The 23,819-nt window shown below is 46.0% G+C and overlaps 1 protein-coding gene across 1 annotated transcript; it reads left to right on the top strand.

The window, feature by feature from the left end:
- The first annotated feature begins 619 nt into the window (after positions 1 to 619).
- On the top strand, positions 620 to 22,269 carry Pm20d1 (peptidase M20 domain containing 1). Its single transcript, XM_013017356.1, has 13 exons — positions 620 to 837; positions 1,583 to 1,669; positions 4,026 to 4,258; positions 4,654 to 4,740; positions 5,487 to 5,620; positions 5,847 to 5,966; positions 7,260 to 7,335; positions 7,777 to 7,838; positions 8,083 to 8,161; positions 10,221 to 10,292; positions 19,238 to 19,406; positions 20,777 to 20,876; positions 21,819 to 22,269. The coding sequence occupies exons 1-13, from the start codon at positions 684 to 686 to the stop codon at positions 21,940 to 21,942; spliced, it is 1,497 nt and encodes a 498-aa protein (XP_012872810.1). The 5' UTR covers positions 620 to 683; the 3' UTR covers positions 21,943 to 22,269.
- The last annotated feature ends 1,550 nt before the right edge of the window (positions 22,270 to 23,819 follow it).

Here is a 23,819-nt window from a genome sequence, read left to right as displayed (position 1 = left end):
GATTTTTTTTTAACCATTGTAGTGTGTGTGTGTGTGTGTGTGTGTGTGTGTGTGCTCTTTTTGCTCAAGGATGGCTCTCTCCTATTTGAGCCACAGCTGTATTTCCAGCTTCTAGCTAGTGAATTGCAGATAAAAGTTGTACTGATTTTTTTTTGCCTGGGTTGGCTTTGAACTGTGATCCTCGTATCTCAGTCTTCTGAGTAGCTAAAATTATAAGTGTGAGTCTTCAATACTCAACTTCAGTTTACAGTTCTTTAGCCCTAGATAGATAGTAGTCAATATCAGAACTTCAGAAGCCAGAAACCGATTGTTTGATTAGCTCTGTTGGTTTTATTTTGCCCTTCTCTGCGTTTCCCTTTATTTGAACTTGTTCTCCAAAGCCAGGAGTTTACCAGTGTCTCAGAGCAGATCAAAGGCACTAGTCCAAACCCTGGCCCAAGGCCCTACCTCACATCAGCTAGTCACAGGGCTGCTACGAAGTGAGAAACTACAACCCCCAAAGGGCCTTGCGGCACGGGGCGTAGTCGTCCCGTCGATTGGCTGGCCAGCATCCCGAGCCAGGCGTGACTGGTCAGGTGTGGGAGTGGGGTGGGACTAAGGCAGATGGTGGGAACTAGAGCAGCCAGGCCAGCGGTTAGGTCCAAACTCCTGCTGCCGACGGACAGCCCCGGCTCCGGAGAAGTATGACTCGGGTTTGCATGCTGGCCCTGGCGGCTGTGCTGCTTATGATTTTTGCCTGTGTCTCCAGATCCGATGGCCAGAAGGACAGGGGCGCCCCGCGAATCCCTGCTCTGTTCAGCGAAGAGGAGCTCGTCGGGATGAAAGAGGCGCTCAAAGGTGAACCCGGGTCCTGGGCTCACCTGCGAGCGTTCATCTTCTACATCTGTTTCCACGGAGAGAGGAGAGTTTCTGCAGAGTTCTAGATCATGCTGGATAATGAGATGCGTCCTCACCAGTGGGCTCAGCTCCAGATTTTTTCCATGAATAGTGGATCCAGAGAAACTGCCCTCGTAGATATGCGCATGCAGGCAGAGGCGGGGACCAAAACCCAGCCGCTGGGGTTGAATGAAGGTGGACTGAGCCTGGGGTGGGAGGTTGAGATTACTTTTCTGCCAAGGTTCATTAGGATATTTATGACATGGATCTCAGGCCTAGATTTATGAATTTCTTTAAAAAAAAAAAAAAACTCCTAGATTTGTTGACTTTCAAGTCTTAGCTATAGTTCTTGATAGGATCAGACCGAACAACTTCACAGCCGGTTGGTAAAATATGCTTCCCCACCCAGGCAAAGACTGAAGAATTTGTTGGGGAGCAGTTTTTTGTGGTGGTTGTTGTCTATTTGTTTTGCTACAGTTTTTGAGGCAGGGTCTCACTATATAGCCCAGTCTGGCCTCAAACTTGCTCTGTGGCCCTGTCTAGCTGGAAACTCATGATCTTCTTACCTCACTCTTCCCAGTGATGGTGGTATTACATGCCAGGACTACCCATGCCTGAGAAGGATTTTAGAATTTCTCTTTTAATTAGAAATGCTCGATTCTGTGCCATCTTTAATCTTCCATCTCTGTCTGTTAAACTCTGACAGGTGCCATCCAGATTCCAACAGTGTCTTTTAGCCATGAGGAATCCAACACTACAGCCCTGACTGAGTTTGGAGAATACATTCGCAAAGGTCAGCTACAAACTGTGCTTGGGGGGTGGTAGAGATGGTGGTGGAGACATGGTTCTTCTACAAGATGATAAAAATGTATATTTTGTCATTGATCAGAGGGCAGTTTAATTCCTAATGATCTGAGTTTGTAAACAGTGAAGAGGTATAATAGGAAGAATCCAAGAGTGGAGGCAGAGAGAGAATGGACTAGATTTGCCCTTTGAAATACTAAGCCACATTGCTGTGGGTTGGAATTTGAACATTCACAACATTTTCCCTAGCTACATGTTATACATTAAATACTATCTAAATAACAGGGTGTTTTTTTCCTGTCAAGGGCTATATAGCATATGATCTTAGCTTATACTCATGTTTATGTTGCTATGTAAAAGGCTCCATGGGGCTGGGAAGGTGGCTCAGTGGTAGAGCGCTTGCCTTGCATACATGAGGACCTGGTTTCAATTCCTCAGCACCCCATAAGCAAAAAGAAAAAAGCCAGAAGTGACGCTGTGGCTCAAATGGTAGAGTGCTAGCCTTGAGCTGACGAGCTGAGGGACAGCACCCAGGCCCAGAGTTCAGGCCCCATGACCCCCCCAAAAAAAGAAAGAAAGAAGGAAGGATGGAAGGAAGGAAGGAAGGAAAGAAAGAAAAAGGCTCCTGAGGCTGGGCACCAGTGGCTCATGCCTGTAATCCCAGCTACTCAGAAGCCTGAGATTGGATGATTAGGGTTTGCAGCCAGCTTGTGCCCCATCCCCAATTAATTACCAAAAAGCCAGAAGTGGAGCTCAAGTGGCAGAACACTAAAAATTCAATAAATCTAGAAGCTGTCTTTTTAGTTATTATTTTCCTTCTCTTTTCCTTCCTTCCTTCCCTCCCTCCCTCCCTCCTTCCTTCTTTCCTTTCTCCTTCTTTCCTCCCCCCCCATCCCCCTCTTTTCTGTACAGGTCCCAGGGCTAGTACTCAGGCCTGGGCACTGTCCCTGGGCTTTTGTGCTCAAGGCTAGTGTTCTAGTATCTAATGTACAGCATGTAGCTAGGGAAAATGTTGTGAATGTTCAAACTCCAACATTGGGTTCAAAGCCAGTCCAGGGAAGAAAAGTCTGTGAGACTCTTATCTCCACTAAACTACCTAAAACCAGATGTAGAGCTGTGGCTTAAGTGGTAGAGTGCCAGCCTTAAGCAAAAGAAGTTCAGAGGGGCTGGGAAGGTGGCTCAGTGGTAGAATGCTTGCCTCCCATGCATGATGCTCTGGATTTAATTCCTCAGCACCACATAAGCAGAAAAAAGCCAGAAGTGGCATTGTGGCTTAAGTGGTAGAGTGCTAGCCTTAAAGTGAAGACTTGAGGGACAGCGCCCAGGACAAGAGTTCAAGCCCCACAACTGACAGAAAAAACCAAGTTCAGGAACAGTGCCCATATTCTGAGTTCAAGCCCCAGGATCTGGGCAATGTTCCTGAATTTCTTTTGCTTAAGCCTTTCTGTGATTTAAATAACCCTGTGAACATTCACCCCTGTATGCAGTACTGTGGCCTTGTGCCAGACAAAGTAAACTTTATCTCCATAAAATATAATAAGTAGGCATGCTGATTTATTAAAATAAAAACTTCTTTGAATTTTTTACAGTACCGAGATTTTTGAACTCACACACTCTAGGCAGACTTCCTACCAATTGATCCATAACCACAGCTCTTTTTGCTGTTATGATTTTTAAGATGGGGTATTACGTTTGTAGGTAGGGTGACCGTTAAGTACATGACTTTTATTGAATGAGATAGAGTTTCATACACTTTGACCCCAGCTTCCTCCAAGCCATGATATTCATGAATTCACCCTTCTCAGTAGCAAGAATTACTACACTCAGCTTTGAATTTTCTTTTTTTGTTTTCTTTTTTTGAGGGGGGGAGCTGAGGGAGCAGAATCTTGCTATGTAGCCCAAGCTAGCCTTAAAACTCTTTATCCTCCTGTCTCCGTCTTCTGAGTGCTGAGATTACAGGCATGTTCCACTAGGTCTGGCAGTAATTTTTAAATATAAGTTTTAGATTGGATCCTGAGTAACCTAGATAATGCAAAGTACTGTATTCAAAATAAATACAGCCCTCATCGGCAAAGGTTTCTACATTTGGTAGTATGTAGGTCAGACTGTGCCAGACTTGGGAGACTGAACACCTTATCGATGGGGCTGTTTGCATGTCATTACACAGCATTTTCAAATATGAGGAAGAAGAATCTGAGAGATTGACCTGGATCTGCAGAATCCAGCCTGGTTTTTTTCCACAAGCTTCCTAAAGGATAATGCATGTTAACTTAAAAAAAAAATTAAGCAGTAGGAAATGATGGGAAGCCAGCTTCCTCTCCTGCTTTTTATCCCTTTGTATCTAGCTTTTCCTAAAGTGTTCAGCACCAGCTTTGTCCAACATGAAGTCGTGGGACAGTACAGCCACCTGCTCACTGTACAAGGCTCAGACCCCAGCTTGCAGCCCTACATGCTGTTGGCTCACTTTGACGTGGTGCCTGCCCCTGAAGATGGCTGGGAAGTGCCCCCGTTCTCTGGGCTGGAACGCGATGGATTCATCCACGGACGGGGCACACTGGACAACAAGAACTCCGTGATGGTCTGTAATGCTGATTCCTCTGCCTTGGGGCCCAAGGAATCTTCCAGGATGGGAGCACTTGGCTAGCTTCTAGGAGGAAGGAGGCTCCCGTTGAAAGAATCTTGGCTCCAGGAAACCTGGGTTCCATCCATCCATTTGTCACTTCCCTTTTCTGGACCTTGGAGTAGACAATTCAGCTCCAATATTTATATTCTTCTCCCGGTGGCAAAAGTTTTGTGCAGAGCTAAACGACGTCCTGAACGACTGGTCCCCTGAACCACTTATTCTCTTGAAGAGAGTCTATCAAATCCGGTTTTCACCAGCCCTGATGACACATTGAACACAACTGAATGTTTCTCCTTCTCAGCTTAGATTCTAAGCCCTCCTCTGCTTCCATTGTTCTTTCGAACCTCTAGGCAATCCTGCAGGCCTTGGAGCTCCTACTGATAAGAAACTATATCCCACAGAGATCGTTCTTCATTTCACTGGGCCATGATGAGGAGGTAGAGTTGCCACACCTAATAGCTATCTCTGGTGGGTGGGGGCTTCCCCCTAATCCAGTGTGCTCCTCAACTGCTAGGCCTCCATGATGATATCGTGTGATTGTTTGCCAACTTCTCCAGTGGTCTGGGTGCCAGAATTGTCTACGCACTGTGAACAAAATTCAGATTCCTGAGCTATGCCCTAGTGGCTCATGCCTATAATACTAGCGACTCCGGAGGCTAAGATCTGACAATAGTGGTTCAATGCCAGCCCAGGCAGACAAATCTGAGAAACTGTTATTTCCAGTTAACCAGCAAAATAGCCAAGTGAGAGCTCAAGGCCTTGAGTTCAAGCTCCAGTACCAGCCCCTCTCCCGGATACACACACATTCAGATTCCCATTCTGTGTCGTAAATGTGAATAGTTAATATTCAGATCTCTGATAATGTCTGAGACAGGCTGTCACCTGCACCTGGGAAACATCTGTTTCATTTCTAGTAATGCTCCTGGTTTTGAACCTGGGCAAATCACATCACACTCTGAGTCGCAGTTTCTTCATTTGTGAAGTCGGGGTAGGGAGAGCTTCCAGTTCTGACATTGAAGGACTCTGGGAAGTAGAATTGCCTTAGGCCTTGCCCACCTCCAAAGGAAGAAGATAAAGAAGGAAGGTTCTAGAACTCTTAGCTAAGCTGAATCAGTGTTTGTTAGCTATCTTAAGAGCTATTTCTGACTGAGAAAGACGATGGTTCTGAATGGGATGCCTACAGGTCTCAGGGATGAAAGGAGCTCTGAAGATCTCAGCACTGCTGCAGGCAAGGGGCGTCAAGCTAGCCTTCCTTGTGGATGAGGGTAGCTTCATCTTGGATGGTTTTATTCCTAGCCTCAAGAAGCCTTTTGCCATGTGAGTAAAGCTCCCCACCCTCCATCTTGGAAGGGGATCTCACCCCATTTGAGATGACTAGTATCTGGAAACCCTGCTGAGACAACATCCTTTTAGTGTTAACCCTTAGTTGTTTTGATCCTCACACTACCCGGGCTTCTCCTTCTTGCTCATCAGACCACCATGCCCATGGGCCCATGGGCTTCTGGGATAGCACAGGAGGGCCCTCTGTGATCCTTTTCTACAGGGTGTCAGTCTCAGAGAAGGGTGCACTTGACCTCCTGCTGAAAGTAAATATGACTCCGGGCCACTCTTCAGCTCCTCCGAAGGAGACAAGCATTGGTATCCTGTCTGCTGCTGTCAGCCGGTAAGCATCTCCTGGCCCCATGCTCTGATTCAGATGGAAGACCTAGCACTTTCCCAGTGACATTTAGACTAATCCTCCTGCCCTGAAGCTGAGATGGGAAGTCACAGTATAAGGCTTATAGAAGCCATTAGCACCCAAACAGGGGCTAGGGTCAGATTGATGAGTATTTCCACAAGACTCACAGGTAGCAGCCTACAAAAGCTAGGTCAGGGAGCTGGGTAGTTCAGAGTCCAGGTAAACAGTTAGAAATCACAAGCTGGCAATGACTAGTAGAGCTATCTACATTCTCTGCCTGTTTGGCAGGAGGAGAAGGTTAATAAAGACTGCAGCTGTGGGCCAGGACAGCAAGAGTAGTACTCACCTGCTTAGAAAAGTAGGAAGAAGGGACTGGGAAGGTGGCTCAGTGGTAGAGCGCTTGCATGCTCGAGGCCCTGCGTTCGATTCCTCAGCACCACATAAGCAAAAAGAAAAAAAGCCGGAAGTGGCGCTGTGGCTCAAGTGGCAGAGCACCAGCCTTGAGCTGAAGAGCTGGGGGACAGCGCCCAGGCCCAGAGTTCAGGCCCCATGACCAGACCAAAAAAAAGAAAAGAAAAGTAGGAAGAAGCTGGGCACTAGTGGCTCAGGCCTGTAATCCTAGCTACTCAGAGGCCTGAAATATGAGGATCGTGGTGTGAGGCCAACCCAGGCAGGAAAGTCTGTAAGACCTCTATCCCTAACCACCCATAAGCCAGAAGTGAAAGTGTGGCCCAAGTGGAAGAGAGCCAGTCTTGAGTGAAAAACCTTAGAGATTTCAGCACAAGCCCCTAGGGCTGGCACAAGAAAAAAATAAATAAATAAACGATAAAAGACGGGGAGGGAGGAAGTAAGAGGAAGAATGATACTCATCAAATATTAAATGGGTAGCGACCATAGTGAAGGCTCTGCTCCAGGAGACAGACGTACAGAAAGGAATGAAAGATTAGGTGGCCTAAAGAGTCATAGTTGGCAGAGACTAACAGTTCTGCTGCAGTGTGGACACACAGGATGTCAGAGCAGCAGTGGGGAGGGAGCAGGAAGGGAGCCCAATTTGGACCTGGTGGAAAGGAAAAGCTCCTGCTGGTAGTATAGAGGAAAGGTGGTCCAGACAGGACCTTCAGATCTTCAGGAAAGCTGCACTAGTAGAAGTGATGGAGAGGTGAATGGCAGACCTTCTGATCAGGCTTGCTAAAATATCCTCCTATCTCCCTCCTCCTCTTTGGGCCTCTGATCTTGGGCTGGAGTGGCTAGCTCTTCAGAACTCTCTTTCTCTCTCAGATTAGAGAAGACACCAATGCCAAACATGTTCGGAAGTGGGCCATTGAAGATGACAATAAAGCAACTGGCAAATGAGGTATGGGAGAAAAATCACTTACTTCCTGCTAGCTGTGGAAGATGAGCCACCGGGTGGCAGAGAAGGGACCTTTGGAGTAAGGAAATGACCTTAGTGCTGACCAGTGTTCCGCCATGCTTCCCCACTCCCAGCCAACAGCTGAACCTGATCAAGAGACCTGGCTTGTTCCCTGGAGTTTCTGGGAGTATCTATGACCTAACACACCCAGTCTCTAGAAGTTGGTTCCAACTCATCCTTGGGGCTGCTAAACAATTGTTCTAACCAATCAGCTAAAAGTCCAGACAGACAGAAACTTTCTCACCCTTAAGCAGGGTCTGAGCCAACTGAACTGACCACTCAAGGCCCCAAAGCAAGCCTGGATAGGGAGACTCAGGCCTCAGCGACAGCCACAAGGTTGGGCCAGTCCCTCTGATCCTGTTAACCTTATTCTTTCCCTTTCAGTTTCCCTTTCCTACCAATGTGGTCTTGAACAATCTGTGGCTATTTCAACCCCTTGTAGGCAGGTAAAGTATTATCTTCCTCCGAATCCCCCACCCCAATCCTACAAACCACTCAGTCCCTCTCCTTGGCCTACCCAGGCCTGACTAATCCCAATCCATAGATGCTACACCTAATAAAATACATATATGGGTTACCTCTCTCAGTCTTAAAGATCTCTATGATTTAGAAAAGTGGGTGAACTTCCATCCTTTCTTTCTCCCCTTGGCTAATTCTTCCTACCATTTGACCTCAGTCCCTTTGCTTTAGGCTAATGGAAAGAAATCATATAACCAATGCTCTGGTCAGGACCACCACGGCGCTCACCATGTTCAATGCAGGGATCAAGGTATGATTATCAGAGTCAAGGTTATCACATGTGCCTTCTGCTCCCTGCCCACTTCCTCCTCCATTCCTGGACTATCTCTCTTGTTTCTAACTATAGTTTGAATAATAAGAATAAATGCTGTCCTCTGTCATTGTCCTCTGTCCTCAAGAGTCAAGAGGTCTAGCTAGGTTTATGAGCCCTTGAAATCACTGGCCAAATTTTCTCTATGTGCATTTCAGTGGTGAGTATCTGGTGAACTTGAGAGGAACTTTCTTGCCTCAAACAACCATTATACTCATATGAAGAGGAGCTGTTTGCAAGTTGTATCTTGCGATCTGTACTCTGGCTAGAATTCAACATGGACAATATTTACTTACCACTATGATCAGATAGACTAAAGGTTTCTAACCTTTCTACCATCAGAGATCTTTTTTTAAATCATTCTCAATGTCAGGCTCACTCCTGTCATCCTAGCTTCTCAGGAGGCAGAGATCCAGAGGAGCACAAGTTTGAGGTCAACCCTGAGCTGAAAAGGCCAAAAGACTCCATCTCCAAAATAACCAGCAAAAGACCAGGCTAAGGACATGAGCAAGAAAGCAAGCTACATGAACCTGAGGCCCTGAGTTCAAAATCCAAGTATGAAAAAAAAAAGCATTCCCATGTTTTAAAAGACTTATCCATCTAACTGATTTAGTGAGTAATTAATATATTTTCTCCTGATGTAATACTAAATTAAGAGAAGCTCACTTGCATTTATAAAACCTAATAGGTGTAATATATACAGCACTTAAAACTTACAGGCTATCTTTTCCCCAAACCTTCTAAATATTAGATGGCCTTAGCAAACATAATTTTTACATGAGGTTTACTTTTCTAGAGATAAGTTCAGGTGAGTCAATACCTTGGGGGAAAAAAAACACAACATTTGCTCCAAAAGTGACTTTTTGGTAAATTGGTCCACTTCTAGTTGGATTGGCCACTAAGGGACACCAAAGAATCAAGCCTGGCCAAGCAGAGGCAGGGGCCTTCCTGGAATCTTGGAACTTAGACCATTCCTATAACCATCAGTAACACCAGTACATCTTTAGGAAGCACCCTTGGGGGCGCCATCTGCCTGGGGGACAATATGACCTTGAAGAGCACTGGTAATCTGAAGCCCAAGTTGGGTATGAGTGAATGGTGTCTCCGAATGAATTCCTAGCATAACTAACTGGTGTGTTCAGTGTGCGACCTGACCAGCTGCCTGTACTGCTTGCCAATCGAGTGATATATGTTCTTGCTTCAAAGTAGGAGGTTTTCTCCCCGAGCATGCTTCCACATTTGTCACTCTATTTGACCCTTCTAAGAATCCTATGAATAGCATTGTCCCAACTGCCAGTTGAGGAAATAGAGGCTCAAAGAAGAAACAGTTATCAAAATCACACAGCTAAACTGGCTCATGCCTGTAATCCTAGCTATGTAGGAGGCTGAGATCTGAGGATCACTGTTCAAAGCCAGCCCAGGCTGGAAAATCTATGATACTCTGATCTCCAGTTAACCACCAAAAAGCTAGATATGGAAGTATGGCTCAAGTAGCAGAGTACCAGCCTTGAGTGAAAAGTCAAGGCACAGAACCCAGGCCTTGAGTTCAAGCCCCATCACCAGTACATACACACACACACACACATACACACACATATACATATACACGCATACACACACATACACACACACACACACACACACCACCACCACCACCACCACCACCACCAAAAAAGAAAAAGAAAAAAATATCAGGGTGCCCTTATAAAGGACATACAGAAGGCTCCTGATAGCACTGCACAGAGCCAAAATAGAGAAGAACCCTGCTATGCAGTTCCTGTGACCCCCATTAGGACCAAGAAGACCTAATCTCTAGTTCTAAATGTAACCACATAGCAAGAGCTCAGAGAAGACAAAGGCAGACTGAAAATTAAGCCCTGGGGCCTCAAAGTAAAACAGCTTCCTCTGTCACTCCTGGAGGCAATTTGTGTGTCTGGGCAGGGGTCAGGTGCAGAAGACTTGAAGTGGGCTCAGGTACCGTTTGTGGTTCTCTCTCTAGGTGAATGTCATCCCCTCCATGGCCCAGGCAACAATCAACTTCCGGATCCACCCTGCACAGACAGTCCACGAGGTATGTGCCTTGTGCTCCATACAACATGTTCAACATCAAAGAGGCAGAGCCATCAGGACCTGCATGTAGCTCCAACCTTAAAGCTGGGCTGGTCTCTCCATTATTTTATTTTATTTATTTATTTATTTTTTGTGCCACGAGTGGGGCTCCTGGGTACTGTCCCTTAGCAGGCTAGCACGCTACCACTTGAGCTGACTTGTTTTTTAATTGGAGATAAGAGTCTCACAGACTTTCCTTCCCCAGGCTAGCTTTGAACAGTGATCCTCAGATCTCAGCCTCCTGAGTAGTTAGGGTTACAGATATGAGCCACCGGTCCCCAGCTTCAACCTCCATTCTTCAAAGGCATCCTATAGGCATCAGCTACTTGGCTGGGACCAGAGATGTCTACAGAAGTTGAAGTCTTGGGGGTGAGAGACAAATATGAATAACAGTGATAGCAAATAGTAGCTTGCTGCCTGCTGAATATCATTTTAAAGTCTACACATGTCCATTTAGTCCTCACTACCACCCTATGAGGCAGAAACTTCATTACTGTCATTGACCTGGATACAGAGCAACAAAGTATATAATGAGAAACTCACACATTGATGGCCATGTTTCAGAATCTGGGCTTCCAGCCACAACTCTGCTATAACAATTAGGGGTGAACAAACTACCATAGTAGTAAGGGCACTGATGCTCCCTTAGAGGATAAAGTCTCTCCTGATGACTAGAAATTTGATCTGGGCTTCAAGGAGCATCAGGATAGTACTCCAAGTAAGATATGCATTGTGGTTGAACAATAGGATGAATTGGGAAGTAATGGGAAATGAAAAATGATAGGCGCTGTTGTAGCTTGGTTATCGCGGCCTTGTGTGCCATGCTGAAAACTTTAGGGTCTGATCTGAAAGGAGAGAACTTTCAGAGGTCTTCAAACAGTGCCATGATAGATTGAGGCTTGCTGTTAGAGAGGTAATGTTGGTGGCATGATGGAGTAAACAGAGACCATTGGGAAACTATGGCATCATCTCAGGCACTGCATATGAAGATCTGAAATGAGAACATGGTCATGGGGCAAAAAGGACCACTCACTTGCCAGAGAAAAGGGTTCAGTGGGATGTGGGGGAGCAGAGACAGTAATAAGATTATGCATTGAGGAAAAAAAGATTATGCATTGAGAAAAAGAGAGTATGGATCCAAGATATTTATCCTGGGTAATGGCCAGTTTGAGGAGAAATGACTTAGAAGTTTGAAAAGGCATGGGGCATGGTGCCTATAGCCACAGCTATTTGGGAGACTGGGGTAAGAGGATCATTTGAGCCCAACAGTTAAAGACCAGCCTGGGTGATATAGTGAGATCCTAGTTGTTTGTTTGTTTGTTTGTTTTAATAGGCTGGGTGCCAGTGGCTGGCACCTATAATCCTAGCTACTCAAGAAGCTAAGATCTGGGCTCTGCTAGCCTGGGCAGGAAAGACCATTAGACGCTTATCTCCAATTAATCACCAAAAATCAGGAAGTGGAGCTATGACTCAAGTGGTAGAACACTAGCCTTGAGCACAAAAGCTCAGGGATATGTGCTCAAGCCCTGAGTTCAAGCCCCAGGATGTGTGTGTGTGTGTGTGTGTGTGTGTATGTATTCACGAACACACGCACACATGTGCACACATACACACAAGCATACACACACGCACACATACATACACAAAAGATATCTCTTGGTCTGGGATATTGATCACTGATAGACTGCTTGCCTGTTATGTGCAAGGCACTGGAAAAAATGTTTAAGTTTATATTAGAAAATTGTACAGGTACAGCTGGAGTGTTATTAACATAATTGGAACTTGGAGAGTCATCACTAGTGCCACAATGAGAGTGTATCTTATTTTATTAGGGAACATAAAAATGAATCAGACTTCCTCTGGTCAGGCAAGGCTGAGATAGAGATGTTAAAGGGTGAGCAGAAGTTACACACAATGTTTGGCATCTCTAGGAAATACCAGTTTATTCAAACATTTAAAAAGAATTCAAAGTTAGGCAACAATGCTTCATGCCTTTAATCCTAGCCACTCAGGAGGCTGAGATCTGAAAGTTTGTGATTGGAAGTCAACCTGTAGAAAAATGTTCACTAGATTCCATTTCTAAAATAATCATAAAAAAAAGGTGGAAGTATGGCAGAAGTAGCACCTCCTAACAAGCAGGAGATCCTGAGTTCAAACCCCAGTAGTTCCAAAATATAAACTATAGTTTAAGTATAAACTATAGTTTAAATATAAACTAGAGGGGCTGGGAAGGTGGCTCAGTGGTGAGTGCATGCTTTGCATGCCAGAGGCCCTGGGTTCGATTTCCCCAGCACCACATAAGCAAAAAGAAAAAAGCCGGAAGTGGCGCTGGGGCTCAAGTGGTAGAGCGCTAGCCTTGAGCTGAAGAGCTGAGGGACAGCGCCCAGGCCCAGAGTTCAGGCCCCATGACCGGACCCAAAAAAAAAAAAATATATATATATATATATATAAACTAGAGTTGTAAGTCAGAGGTATAATAATTGCCTGACATGTAAAAGGCCTTGGGTTCAATACCCAGAACTGAAAAGGGGTAAGAAGGTAAACCTTGTCTTTTAAAACTTAACCAAAAAGGCAGCTCTTTAGCTATGAAGTGGGCAGCATATTCTTGAATACAACTCTGTTGTATTCAGCTGTTAGACCTAGATTATCTTATCACAAGACACACTTAGATTTTTGTGGTCCTTTCTCCAAAGCCCTCCCCATGGAGATTTCATCTGTCCCTACACAGGAGGGAAATACCCTCCTCTTCAGATCAGGGAGTGGCTGATGATTCTGCTGCTTTTCATCAGGTGCCAACCTTTGTCCTCTCCCTGTGGGCCCATGGGGCCAGGAAATCACTGAATTCCCCTCCCTGAGCCTCTTTCCACCAGTTTTTCCCAGTCTCATTCCAACTCCATGCCCTTTTGAAGGGCTATTTCCACCGAGCCATGGCTTTCATCTCCCCAGGTCCTTTGGCACTAGTACTTCCCTACTCTCTCCCCTCCACAGAGGCCTTCCCTCCTGGACTATCTGGTGACACCCCTGCAGTCCCTAGCCCCACCCTGCCCACCTGTCCCATTGAGCAATGGAAAACTTCCACACGCAAAAAGCTTGTGTGGTTCCCATTGGTGCTGCTCAGGGCTTTCTCTAGTGCCATGTATCAGACACACAGCCTGAGGGCTGCTTATATCCTTATGCTGGATTCAGCAGGAACACAAGCAGCTGCCTGAGTCCTCTTCCCCCATGTCCAATTGGTCTTCCATTTTCTAGATTTAGATAGACTCCAGCCCCTATCCATAGGATATAAGTCTTACCAGATGTCAGTGGCTCACACCTGTAATCCTAGCTACTCAGGAGGCTGAGATCTGAGGATCCTAGTTCAAAGCCAGCCCAGGCAGAAAAGTCCATAAGACTCTTACCTCCAGTAAACCACTCAAAAACCAGAAGTGGCACTGTGGCTCAAAGTGGTAGAGCACTACTAGCCTTGAGCAAAAGAGCTCAGAGACAGCACCCAGACCCTCAGTTCAAGCCCCATGACTGACCAAAAAAAAAAAAAGAAAGGAAGGAAGAAAGAAGAAGGGAGGGAGGGAGGGAAGGGAGGGAGGGAGGAAGAACAGAAGGAAGGAAGGAAGGAAGGAAGGAAGGAAGGAAGGAAAGAGAGAGGACAGAGGAGAGAGAGGAGTCTTCAGAAATTGAACAGGCTACTGTGTAGGAAGGAAGGTTTGTCCCTAATGGGCCTAAAAGAGTAGGAAAAAGGCCATTGGGAGAGGATTCAGGGACCCTCCACTAAAAGAACTGGAATATGCCATCTTGGGAGGGAGGGCCTCAGAGCTACAAGGACTCAGTCATTGTATTATAGAGACTTCTTCCTTCACTTATTCAGCCACCAAGGTCCACTTACTGTGAACTAGACATTGGGAGAGTGGTGAACCAGAGACCTGACTCCCATTCTGCTGGTATAATAGTCTAGTGGCAAGATTATGGGATGATTATGGGATGGTGGTGGGGAAGTGGGCTGAGTTAGATGAAAGAGGTCAGTGAAGGTCAGAGATTCTTCTGGTCACTGAGACCCAGGGAGAATCCATACTGATCCAGGTCACAAGAGTTCCATTGGGGGAACATATTAGAATGTGAAAAATAGTAGCATCCATTACTAGAGTCAATATATGAAAGTTCTTGGGTCAGGGGCCTTGCACATAGCACTCAGTAACTGCTGTTTGCTGGGCATGGTGGTGCACACCTATAATTTCAGCACTCAGAAGAATGAGACAGGAAAAGATCTTAAGTTCCAACACCAGCCTGGGCTATATAGTGAGACCTTTTCTTTTTATTTATTTTTTTTGTCGGTCTTGGGGCTTGAACTCTGGGCCTGGGCGCTGTCCCTCAGCTCTTCAGCTCAAGGCCAGCGCTCTACCACTTGAGCTACAGCACCACTTCCAGTTTTCTGGTGGTTTATTGGAGATAGGAGTCTCACGGTCTTTCCTGCCTGGGCTGGCTTTGAACCACGATCCTCAGATCTCAGCCTCCTGAGTAGCTAAGATTACAGGCATGAGCCACCAGCGCCCGGCTAATCATCTTTTTTTTTTTTTTTTTTCTTATGTGGTGCTGAGGAATCAAACCCAGGGCCTCAGGCATGCATGGCAAGCGCTCTACCACTGAGCCACCTCCCCAGCCCCCAGTGAGACCTTTTCTCAAAAAAAATCTTAAGGAAAAACAATGTTAGCTGATATTTGTTGGCTTATAATAGAGTGACTTCCTCCCATGTAATAATCAGAGACACAGGGGCTGGGAAGTTGGCTCAGTGATAGAGCGCTTGCCTTGCATGCCTGACGCCGTGGGTTCCATTCCTCAGCACCACATAAGAAAAAGCCGGAAGTGGCGCTGTGGCTCAAGTGGTAGAGTGCTCGCCTTGAGCTGAAGAGCTGAGGGACAGTGCTCAGGCCCAGAGTTCAGGCCCCACGACCGGACCCAAAAAAAAAAAACAAAACAAAAAAACATTCCCAAAGCCTTATGTTGTTCTCTTTTGTATGTAGAGATATTTTCCCCTCACATGAATGTACATTTGATGAAGACAAGGACAATGGATTCTTAAAAAACAGACAGCTCTTTGGTTAGCAAGTCCAGCTTCCATCCTGCTATATGGCTACTCACTGGAGACCAGGGGCAGGCTGTCACATAATATATATCATCCTGGGGGGGAGGGGTGTTTTGTGTGTGTGTGTGTGTGTGTGTGTGTGTGTGCGCGCGCGCATGCGCTTGCGTATACATGTGTGCATGCATGCTTACCAGTACTGGAGATTGAACTCAGTGCCTGGACACTGTCCCTTCACTTTTGTAGTCAAGACTAGCACTCTACCACTTGAGCCACAGTTCCAGTTCTGGCTAATTGGAGATAAGAGTTTCATGAGCTTTCCTGTCCAGGCTGAGAATTACAGCCTCTTGAGAAGCTAGGATTACAGGCATGAGCCACTGGAGCCCAGTGCCTGGTTATAGGTAATCTATAACCTATAACTGTTTACCTCTCTCCTTTTTGTTCATATAGTATGTAGCTCACGGGTTATAATACAATGCCAGACGCATCTAAAACATGGAGAAGAATCCCAGGACATGTTACTAAATCAGCAAAGGAGACACAGAGAAGGCAAGGAGCTTACCACTCACATCACACAGCTAGACGTGATTTCCAAGGCACGAAGTTTGGGATTACAACTCAGTTTTTGTGCATACCCTCCCCCTGATCAGAATCTCTCTTCCCACTTTTTCATCAGTTTTATATCTTTCCTTCAAATTTTGGCTCAAAATTCATACCCCTATGCATCCATCTCAGATGAGCATCTTCTTCCTGGCTGTCCTTCTCCCCTCCATCCATATGGATCATATACTCAGAAAGCAGTAACAGATCACCCTGCTGCAGCTGGGTGGATCCTAGTCCAGCAGTACTGGCTGGATAATGCGGGCACACTGCTTAATGAAACAATTCCTATTGTCATTTTTATGGGTTCATGTCTTTTATAGCTCATGTACCAACATTTTTTACATGCCTTTCATGTGGTCAACACTAGAAATTCAGAAATGAGATAGAGAAATGCACTTGAGTCAGGACCTGGCCTGGAAGTGGTGGGAAACATGGCCGCTTACTGTAAGGATCTGCAAAGATCCAATCTCTATACCTTCTTCAGTTTCTACAGACAAGAATCTTGAAGTAATTTGAGATAACAAATCACACTCTACTTCATATAGAACAACTTTAGAAACCTTTCTTTAAAAACAAAATGCGGGGGCTGGGAAGGTAGCTCAGTGGTAGATTGCTTGCCTCACATGTATGAGGCCCTGGGTTCGATTCCTCAGCACCACATAAATAGAAAAGGCCAGAAGTGGTGCTGTGGCTCAAGTGGTCAAGCACTAGCCTTGCGCTAAAGAGCTGAGGGACAGTGCCCAGGCCCAGAGTTCAAGTCCCATAACCAACCAAAAAAAAAAAATGCCAGGGCTGAGAATGTGTCTTAGTGGTAGAGTGCTTGCCTTGCATGATGAAGCCCTGGGTTCAATTCCTCAGTACCACATAAACAGAAAAAGCCATAAGTGGCACTGTGGCTCAAGTGGTAGAGTGCTAACCTTGAGCAAGAGAAGCTCAAGGATAGTGCCCAGCCCCTGAGTTCATGCCCCAGGACTGGAAAAAAAAAATTGCCAGTTCTGGCCAGGTAGTGGCTCATGCCTGTAATCCTAGCTCCTCAGGAGGCTGAGATCTGAAGAATGCAGTTTGAAGCTAGCCCAGGCAGAAAAATCCCCAATGAGACTCTTATCTTCAATTAACCACTCAAAAACTGGAAGTGACATTGTGGCTCAAAATAGTAGAGTACTAGCCTTGAGCAAAAGAGACCAGGGACAGTGCCCAGGCCCTGAATTCAAGCCCCGACAGGGGAGGAAAAAAAAAAAAAAAGGCTCACTCTGGAGCTTGAACTCAGAGCCTGAGCACAAAGCCTGAGCACTATCCCTTAGCTTTTTCACTCAAGGCTGGCAACTCTACCACTTGAGCCACATCTCCACTTTCAGATTTTTGCTGGTTAAATAGAGATAAGAGTCTCAGGGAATTCTTGTCAAAGCTGGCTTCAAGCCTGGATCCACACAGATTACAGCCTCTTAAGTAGCTATGATTATAGATGATAACGTATGTAATTTGTGAGCCACCAGCTTTAAGCTTAGAAAAATGTATCAAGACAGGCTGGATATGGTTTGTCTACTACCCTGGCTACTCAGGAGGCAGGGGCAGAAGGATCTCCAGTCCACACAAATGAGACTGTACCTCAGGAGGAAAATGAAAAAGGGACTGGGAGCATGGTATAAATAAACAGTAGTATGTTTGTTTGCCCAGCTTGCATGAGAAGATTCAAGACTATGGAAGCACTCTACCACTAAGCTACTATCCCCATCCCTAATTCTTTTTTCTTTTGCAATGCTGGGTTGAATCCAGGGTCTCACATATTGCTAAGCAAATGCTCTACCAATGAGCCATATCCCCAGTTCCTAATTCTTACAATATTTGGACCATAAAATAAAATTTAGCTCTAAGTGGAATGAGCCTTTCGCCTACCCAATGACAAAGAATTTGCTTTGACTTAAATAGAAGTTTTGGCACTAGACGTGGGAAGCCTTGCTCCCCTCTGGATTCCACTCCTGCCAGGCTTCTATAGGATGCTTCAGTGGTGATACCCCATTCAAGTGATTCCCCAGGTTTGGTTCATCCCTTTTTCTAGGACAGAGGCGGGGTCCTGATTTTGTTTTAGTGCTGATCCTGGGGCTTAAACTCATGGCCTAGGCACTTTCCCTACCACTTAAGCTACTTCTGCTTCCTTTTTTTTTTTTTTTTTTTTAGTGGATTGGAAATAAGAGTCTCATGGACTTTCCTGCCCAGTCTGGCATTATAAGGCAGTCCTCAGATCTCAGCCTCCTGAGAAGCTAGGATTACAGGCATGAGCTACCAGTGCCCAGATCAGAAGCCATTTTATAACAAATACTGACCAAATGCATTGAGGCTATGCTGGATTTCTCTTGAGTGTCTGAGCGGCCTTGAAGGACCACTGAAAGTCTCCTAGTCTAGTTACATGTGTGACCTAAATCCTCAGGGTCTGGTCTGCATCCTTCCTGGGATTTTGCTGGATTCCCTGTAAGGCTGAATTTCCTAGGAGTTTCCTCAGGTTCCTTCCTCAGGAAAGGAGGCAAAGAAAGAAGTACCCCCTTGCTCCTGAGGTTTTGTGTATGCTGAACTCATCTTCCCAGCTCCAGAGCAATTGGGTACAAACAGGAAGCAAGGATGGCCAGAGAAGGCAAAGAGAAGTGTATGGACCTATTGTTACCTGAGACCTGAAGGGTAGAGCAGGATCCTCTTGGCATAGATGACTGAGATCCCCTTTCTACTAGGTCTTGTTATACTTGCATCTGGCCCATGGCTGACTACCTAAGGGAAAGGCACAACATTCCTGATTATCCAATTCTCTATCTGATTCATAGGCATAAAAAAATATCTGCTGTGCTGTAGCTTGCTTTCAGGGACAGCCTAGTACTCACATCACCTATACCCAAGGAGTTGAAATAGACATCCCAATGCTAAAAATGAATAAAAATAAAAATACGTAAAATACAATACATCCTTTCTGCAAATCTCAGGACATACAGAATCTGTAATTGTGCCTTGCTGGAGACAAATCAGGAATATTTCAATTTATATGATACTTTAATAAATGAGATAACTAAGTCTAAAAGCAGGGGGAGAGAGTGCTAGAGGGGGTGAGATTGATATATTCTTGATATAATATGTATGGAAATGTTACAATGAAATCTCTGTATACCTAATATACCCTAATTAAATAGAAAATTAATCATTAAATTTCTATTTTAAGAAAGAAATCTAACCCTTTTCCTTTCACCCTGGAGGTTCTAGAACTGGTCAAGAATATTGTGGCTGATGACAGAGTCCAATTGCACGTGTTGAGGGCCTTTGACCCCCCACCCATCAGCCCCTCCGATGACCAGGCCTTTGGCTACCAGCTGCTCCGCCAGACCATACAGTCCATCTTCCCGGAAATCAACATTGTTGCCCCCGGTAATGACTTCATCAGCTGTAGCCGGAGGAGTGTGGCAAGGGCTGGGATAGTTTCTTATCCAATATCTGCTGCCCCACCCCCACCCCAGCTGTTCATCCTGGAAACAGCTGGCTGCTCCCCCTCCCAATGGGACTGGAACTGTATTTTCCCCTCAGGGTGGAAGTGAGAAAGCAAACAGGAAAAGAGCAGAAACAATAAATTAGGTCAGTCAGTCCAGGGTCCTTGCTTAACCTAGCCCAGCTGAGACTATCCCCATTTGTCACAGAGGAGCATGGGCTTGAAGTCCACACCTCCTCTGGAGGAGCCATGAAGGAACCAAGATCTAGGTTCTGGTTCTGAGAACCACTGGGGTAATAGGTTATCAGCAAAGTCCAGAATGTCAGCACAGAAAAGCCTCCAGGCCCATAATATTTGCTTTAACCCCAGTTGCCTCTGGAGACAGTCCAAACCCAGCAGCTCCTCTCTGCTCCCATTTCTCAGTCTTCTAGCATACTATCCAAATCTACCTTAACAATGTTGGTACACTATCAGAATGAAAGAGGATCACCTAGACTCACTCTCAAAGAATTGACCTAGCCACCCAGGAGCCTGACATACGGCCATACAAAATAAAGGTCAGATAATAAAGGAGTATCTAGACTGATGGTTCCTAAAATAGTGAATGGTCCAAATAATGGAAATTGAATTAAGATATTGGCTGTTCTGGCCATTATGGAGAGACAGAATTCAGCTTAGATCATTCAAGGGATATCCAATGCTCTTGGGAAGAGATTCTATGTTCCCCGTTAAAATTATGGGGTCTGGTGCTCTACCACTTGAGCCACAGCTCCACTTCTTGCTTCTTATTTTAATATACTTTGTTACTATTAAGATGGTGTACAGAAAGGTTACCATTTCATAAGTCAGGCAGTGAATACATTTTTTATTTTGGACAATGTCACTCTTTCCTTTACTCTCCTCCACTTTCCCCCTCCCATTCCTGCTCACACATAGCTCATTTTCCACATAGTGTATACTGAATAGCATCATTGTATTTGTTCACCCTTCCTCCATCCCTTCCACTCTAGGCTTTTTGATGGTTAACCGGAGATAGTAGTTCCATAGGCTTTTCTGCCTGGACTGCCTTCAAACCCTAGTCCTCAGATCTCAGCTTCCTAAGTAGATAGGATTACAGGAATGAGCCACTGGTACCTGTCTAAACTATGATTTTTATAAGGTTTTGAGAAAGGACAGTTTGTACCACAAAACACAATCATAGCCTTAGCCTCTAGGAAGGCCCACGCATTGCTCTATAGTAAGCAAAGTTTCTAATTTTCCAGCTACTCCATTTCTACCACATAAAGCCCTTCTCTTAATCTTCCCTTTCTAGGTATTTCTATTGCCAACACAGACAGCCGGCACTACACCAACCTCACTACTGGCGTATATCTGTTCAACCCCATCTGCCTGCAACCTCAGGACTTCCGTAGGTGAGTGGAACAGGTTTGAGGAGCAGGTAGAAAAGAGTCCATCCACCTATCCAGTCCCTTCCTGCCATGGAAATATTCCCACCAATAGGGAAAAGCTGGGGTTTGGCAAACATTTATAAAAAAGGAGACACTGTAGAAACCTACTATGCCCAGTACCAGTCCCCCCACTTCCCAGAATTGGTGGGAATTTCCGCTTTTGAAAAAGGATGGAGAGATTTGGGTGATTAGTGAAAACTTGATGGAAACAAGTCCTTTATTTGGGTGTGGTGATGATGCATTCTTGTAATCCCAGAGATCAGGAGGCTGAAGTAGTAGGATACTTAATGAAACCTTAGGGTTGGGGTGGGGGGTTGTTGTTGTTTTTAAATCATTGGGTGCTTTTCTTCCCTTTAAGAGAGGCTTACCCTCAGAACCCCATCTTCTACCTATAAATTTGGGAGACATGTCAGGCACTTATGCCTCACACCTGTAATCCTAGCTACTAAGGAGGCTGAGATCTGAGGGTTGAGGTTCAAAGCCAGCCAGGGCAAGAAAAGTGCGTGAGACTGTTATCCCCAGTTAAGCACAAAAAGCCAGAAATGGAGCCATGGTTCATGGCTTTGAGCAAAAGAGCTCAGAGACAAGTTCACGGCTTAGAGCAAAAGAGCTCAGGGTCAACATCCAGGCCCCAAGTTCAAGCACACACACACGCACACGCACGCACACGCACATACACACACACCATGAGGTCAAAGGTGAGGTGAGCCTGTCCTTCCAGTCTCACAAGTACTATGGAATTTAAGGCCCCTTAGTGTTAACTGTCATGTGTGCTACCATGATGTGGGCTCCTTGGCAAATTTTAAGTCCTAATATGTGGGGAGAAGTAGGGAGGAGGCTCTGTAATGACACTATGCTATGTCACTTGGCTCTTCATCTGTCCCCAAATACATCTCTTTCCCTCAGCATCCACGGACTCAACGAGAAAATCTCAATCCAGGCGTATGAGACCCAGGTGAAATTCATCTTTGAACTGATCCAGAACGCTGACACGTACAAGACATCAGTTCCTCACCAGCATGAACTGTGAGAGGAAGGAGCCAGCTGAGTTAGGACTAACCAGGGGCCAGGACTAACCAACGGGGGAAAAGCAAGTATTAATGAAAGTTTTGGTCAAAACCACATTGTAATATACAGCTCACCTGCCTGGCTCACTCCTAAACTCACCCAAGAACAAGACCAGGAGTGAAGGAAGATGAGCAAAAGTTTGGCTTCTCTTTTCCTCCCATATTCTGCATCCCCCCCTCACTGCCATTAGCTTGCCTTCTTGTCCCTCCTGTCTTAGAAAGTGTCCACTTGGGGCTGGGAAGGTGGCTCAGTGGTAGAGCGCTTGCCTTGCATGCATGAGGCCCTGCGTTCGATTCCTCAGCACCACATAAGCAGAAAAGGCCAGATGTGGCGCTGTAGCTTAAGTGGTAGAGCACTCGCCTTGAGCTGAAGAGCTGAGGGACAGTGCCCAGGCCCAGAGTTCAGGCCCCACGACCGGACCAAAAAAAAAAAAAGTGTCCACTTGTCATCCTTGGCTGGTTAGTTAACTGATCCTCCTCCCTCCAGGCCTGACTTAAAATGCAAATCTGTAAAATTCTTACCAGGTTGTACCTGATAGGAGTGTTAATTTTGAGCATTCTGAGTGGATAGATCATCCTCCCCCAGGTTTATATGTTGCGGCTTGCTAGAATTTCACATCACCCCCGGCTCTGTCTCTCCTCTCCTGCCCCCACCTCCCTTCCCCACTCTCCAGTCCTTCAGCTGGAGCAGGACTTAATCAAACAGGATTGCTTCTATAACAGCATGGTTGGCCAGATCAACACATCTTTACAGCACCCTGAGATGTGAGCCTGAGGGAGGGTTCTTGGGGGAAGCTCAGACCTCCTGGCCTCTAGAGGCTAGGCCTAGAGAAGAAAGCTCAAGAGTGCCCTGGGCTTCACTCCTTCCCCTGCCCTGGTCCTGCTACCTGCCACTGTGGAGGCACATTTCCCTAGCACATCCTGTGGGCTGAGCTCCCAAGGAAAGAAGGAAGAACACTTAACACCTGGCCTCCCAGTGGAACTTAGGACCCAGCAGAGCCCTGGCTCTGGCATCACATCCTAGTTCAGGCTGACCAAGGGTATGTGGAGAGAAGCAGACTGCAAGCTCTGTCCTGGGCTGGCAGGGTCTGAGGAGGTGCAGACTAGCCTCCATTGGGGTACAGCCGAGTTCCTGACTCCTCCCCACCTCCACTCCAATCCTGAGCACTTTTGAATCTATTCCATTAGCTGCCAGGTGGGGGGTATTGGAAAGCAGCATTTCTTGGCTCAAGGCCAGCAGCTGTACTTTGTGGCTCTCCAGGGAGTTGGGGTCACAGAGGGAGACACAGAGGGAACTGTGAGAGGGAGAGGCTGCTCCCTCTCTTTTTAACTCATCAGGCAAGGATGCCTTCCTGGGGTTTGATAGCAGTGGGTTCCCTTCCCTCTTCTCATAACCCCTGTGTCCTCCCCTCTCACTCCTCATTTCTGAACCTCCCTCCTCTGGATGTGAGCTGTTCATTAGAGCTCTGGCTTAATTGTCAGTGCGTTAGGAACACAGTGTGGGGATTATTCAAGCTTTTCTTGCTATTCCCCCTAAGATTCACATTCCATCCCTAGCCCTCCCTTTGTGGCCAATTCAGGACTTACTCAGCCTTTGTTAGAGGGCAAGCTGAAAACCCAGTAATAATGTTCACATTTGTGCAGAGCCCTAAAAAGTAGCTTCATGTACCTTGTCTCAGTACTGCCCCCACAAGAACCCTGTGAGAAAATACAGGGTCCTGCAGGGCAGGAACTCATCCTGAGTGATTCTGTCTAGCTGCCATCTGTCACTCAAACTCACATTTTATTTCATGATCCTAAATGACCGAGAGAATCTACTTCCCATCAGAGGGTGTGTGTG

This window comes from Dipodomys ordii, unplaced genomic scaffold, assembly GCF_000151885.1.
Source record: "Dipodomys ordii isolate 6190 unplaced genomic scaffold, Dord_2.0 Scaffold35, whole genome shotgun sequence".
NCBI classification, from domain to species: domain Eukaryota; kingdom Metazoa; phylum Chordata; class Mammalia; order Rodentia; family Heteromyidae; genus Dipodomys; species Dipodomys ordii.
Note: the sequence above shows the minus strand (reverse complement) of the source record. Positions and strands in the feature narration are given on the sequence as shown.

Coding starts and splice junctions, on each gene's coding strand:
- Pm20d1 (XM_013017356.1), top strand. CDS start 684: ATGACTCGGGTTTGCATGCTGGCCCTGGCGGCTGTGCTGCTTATGATT. Junction 7,336..7,776: donor TAAAGCAACTGGCAAATGAG/GTATGGGAGAAA, acceptor TTTCCCTTTCAG/TTTCCCTTTCCTACCAATGT. Junction 7,839..8,082: donor TTTCAACCCCTTGTAGGCAG/GTAAAGTATTAT, acceptor CCTTTGCTTTAG/GCTAATGGAAAGAAATCATA.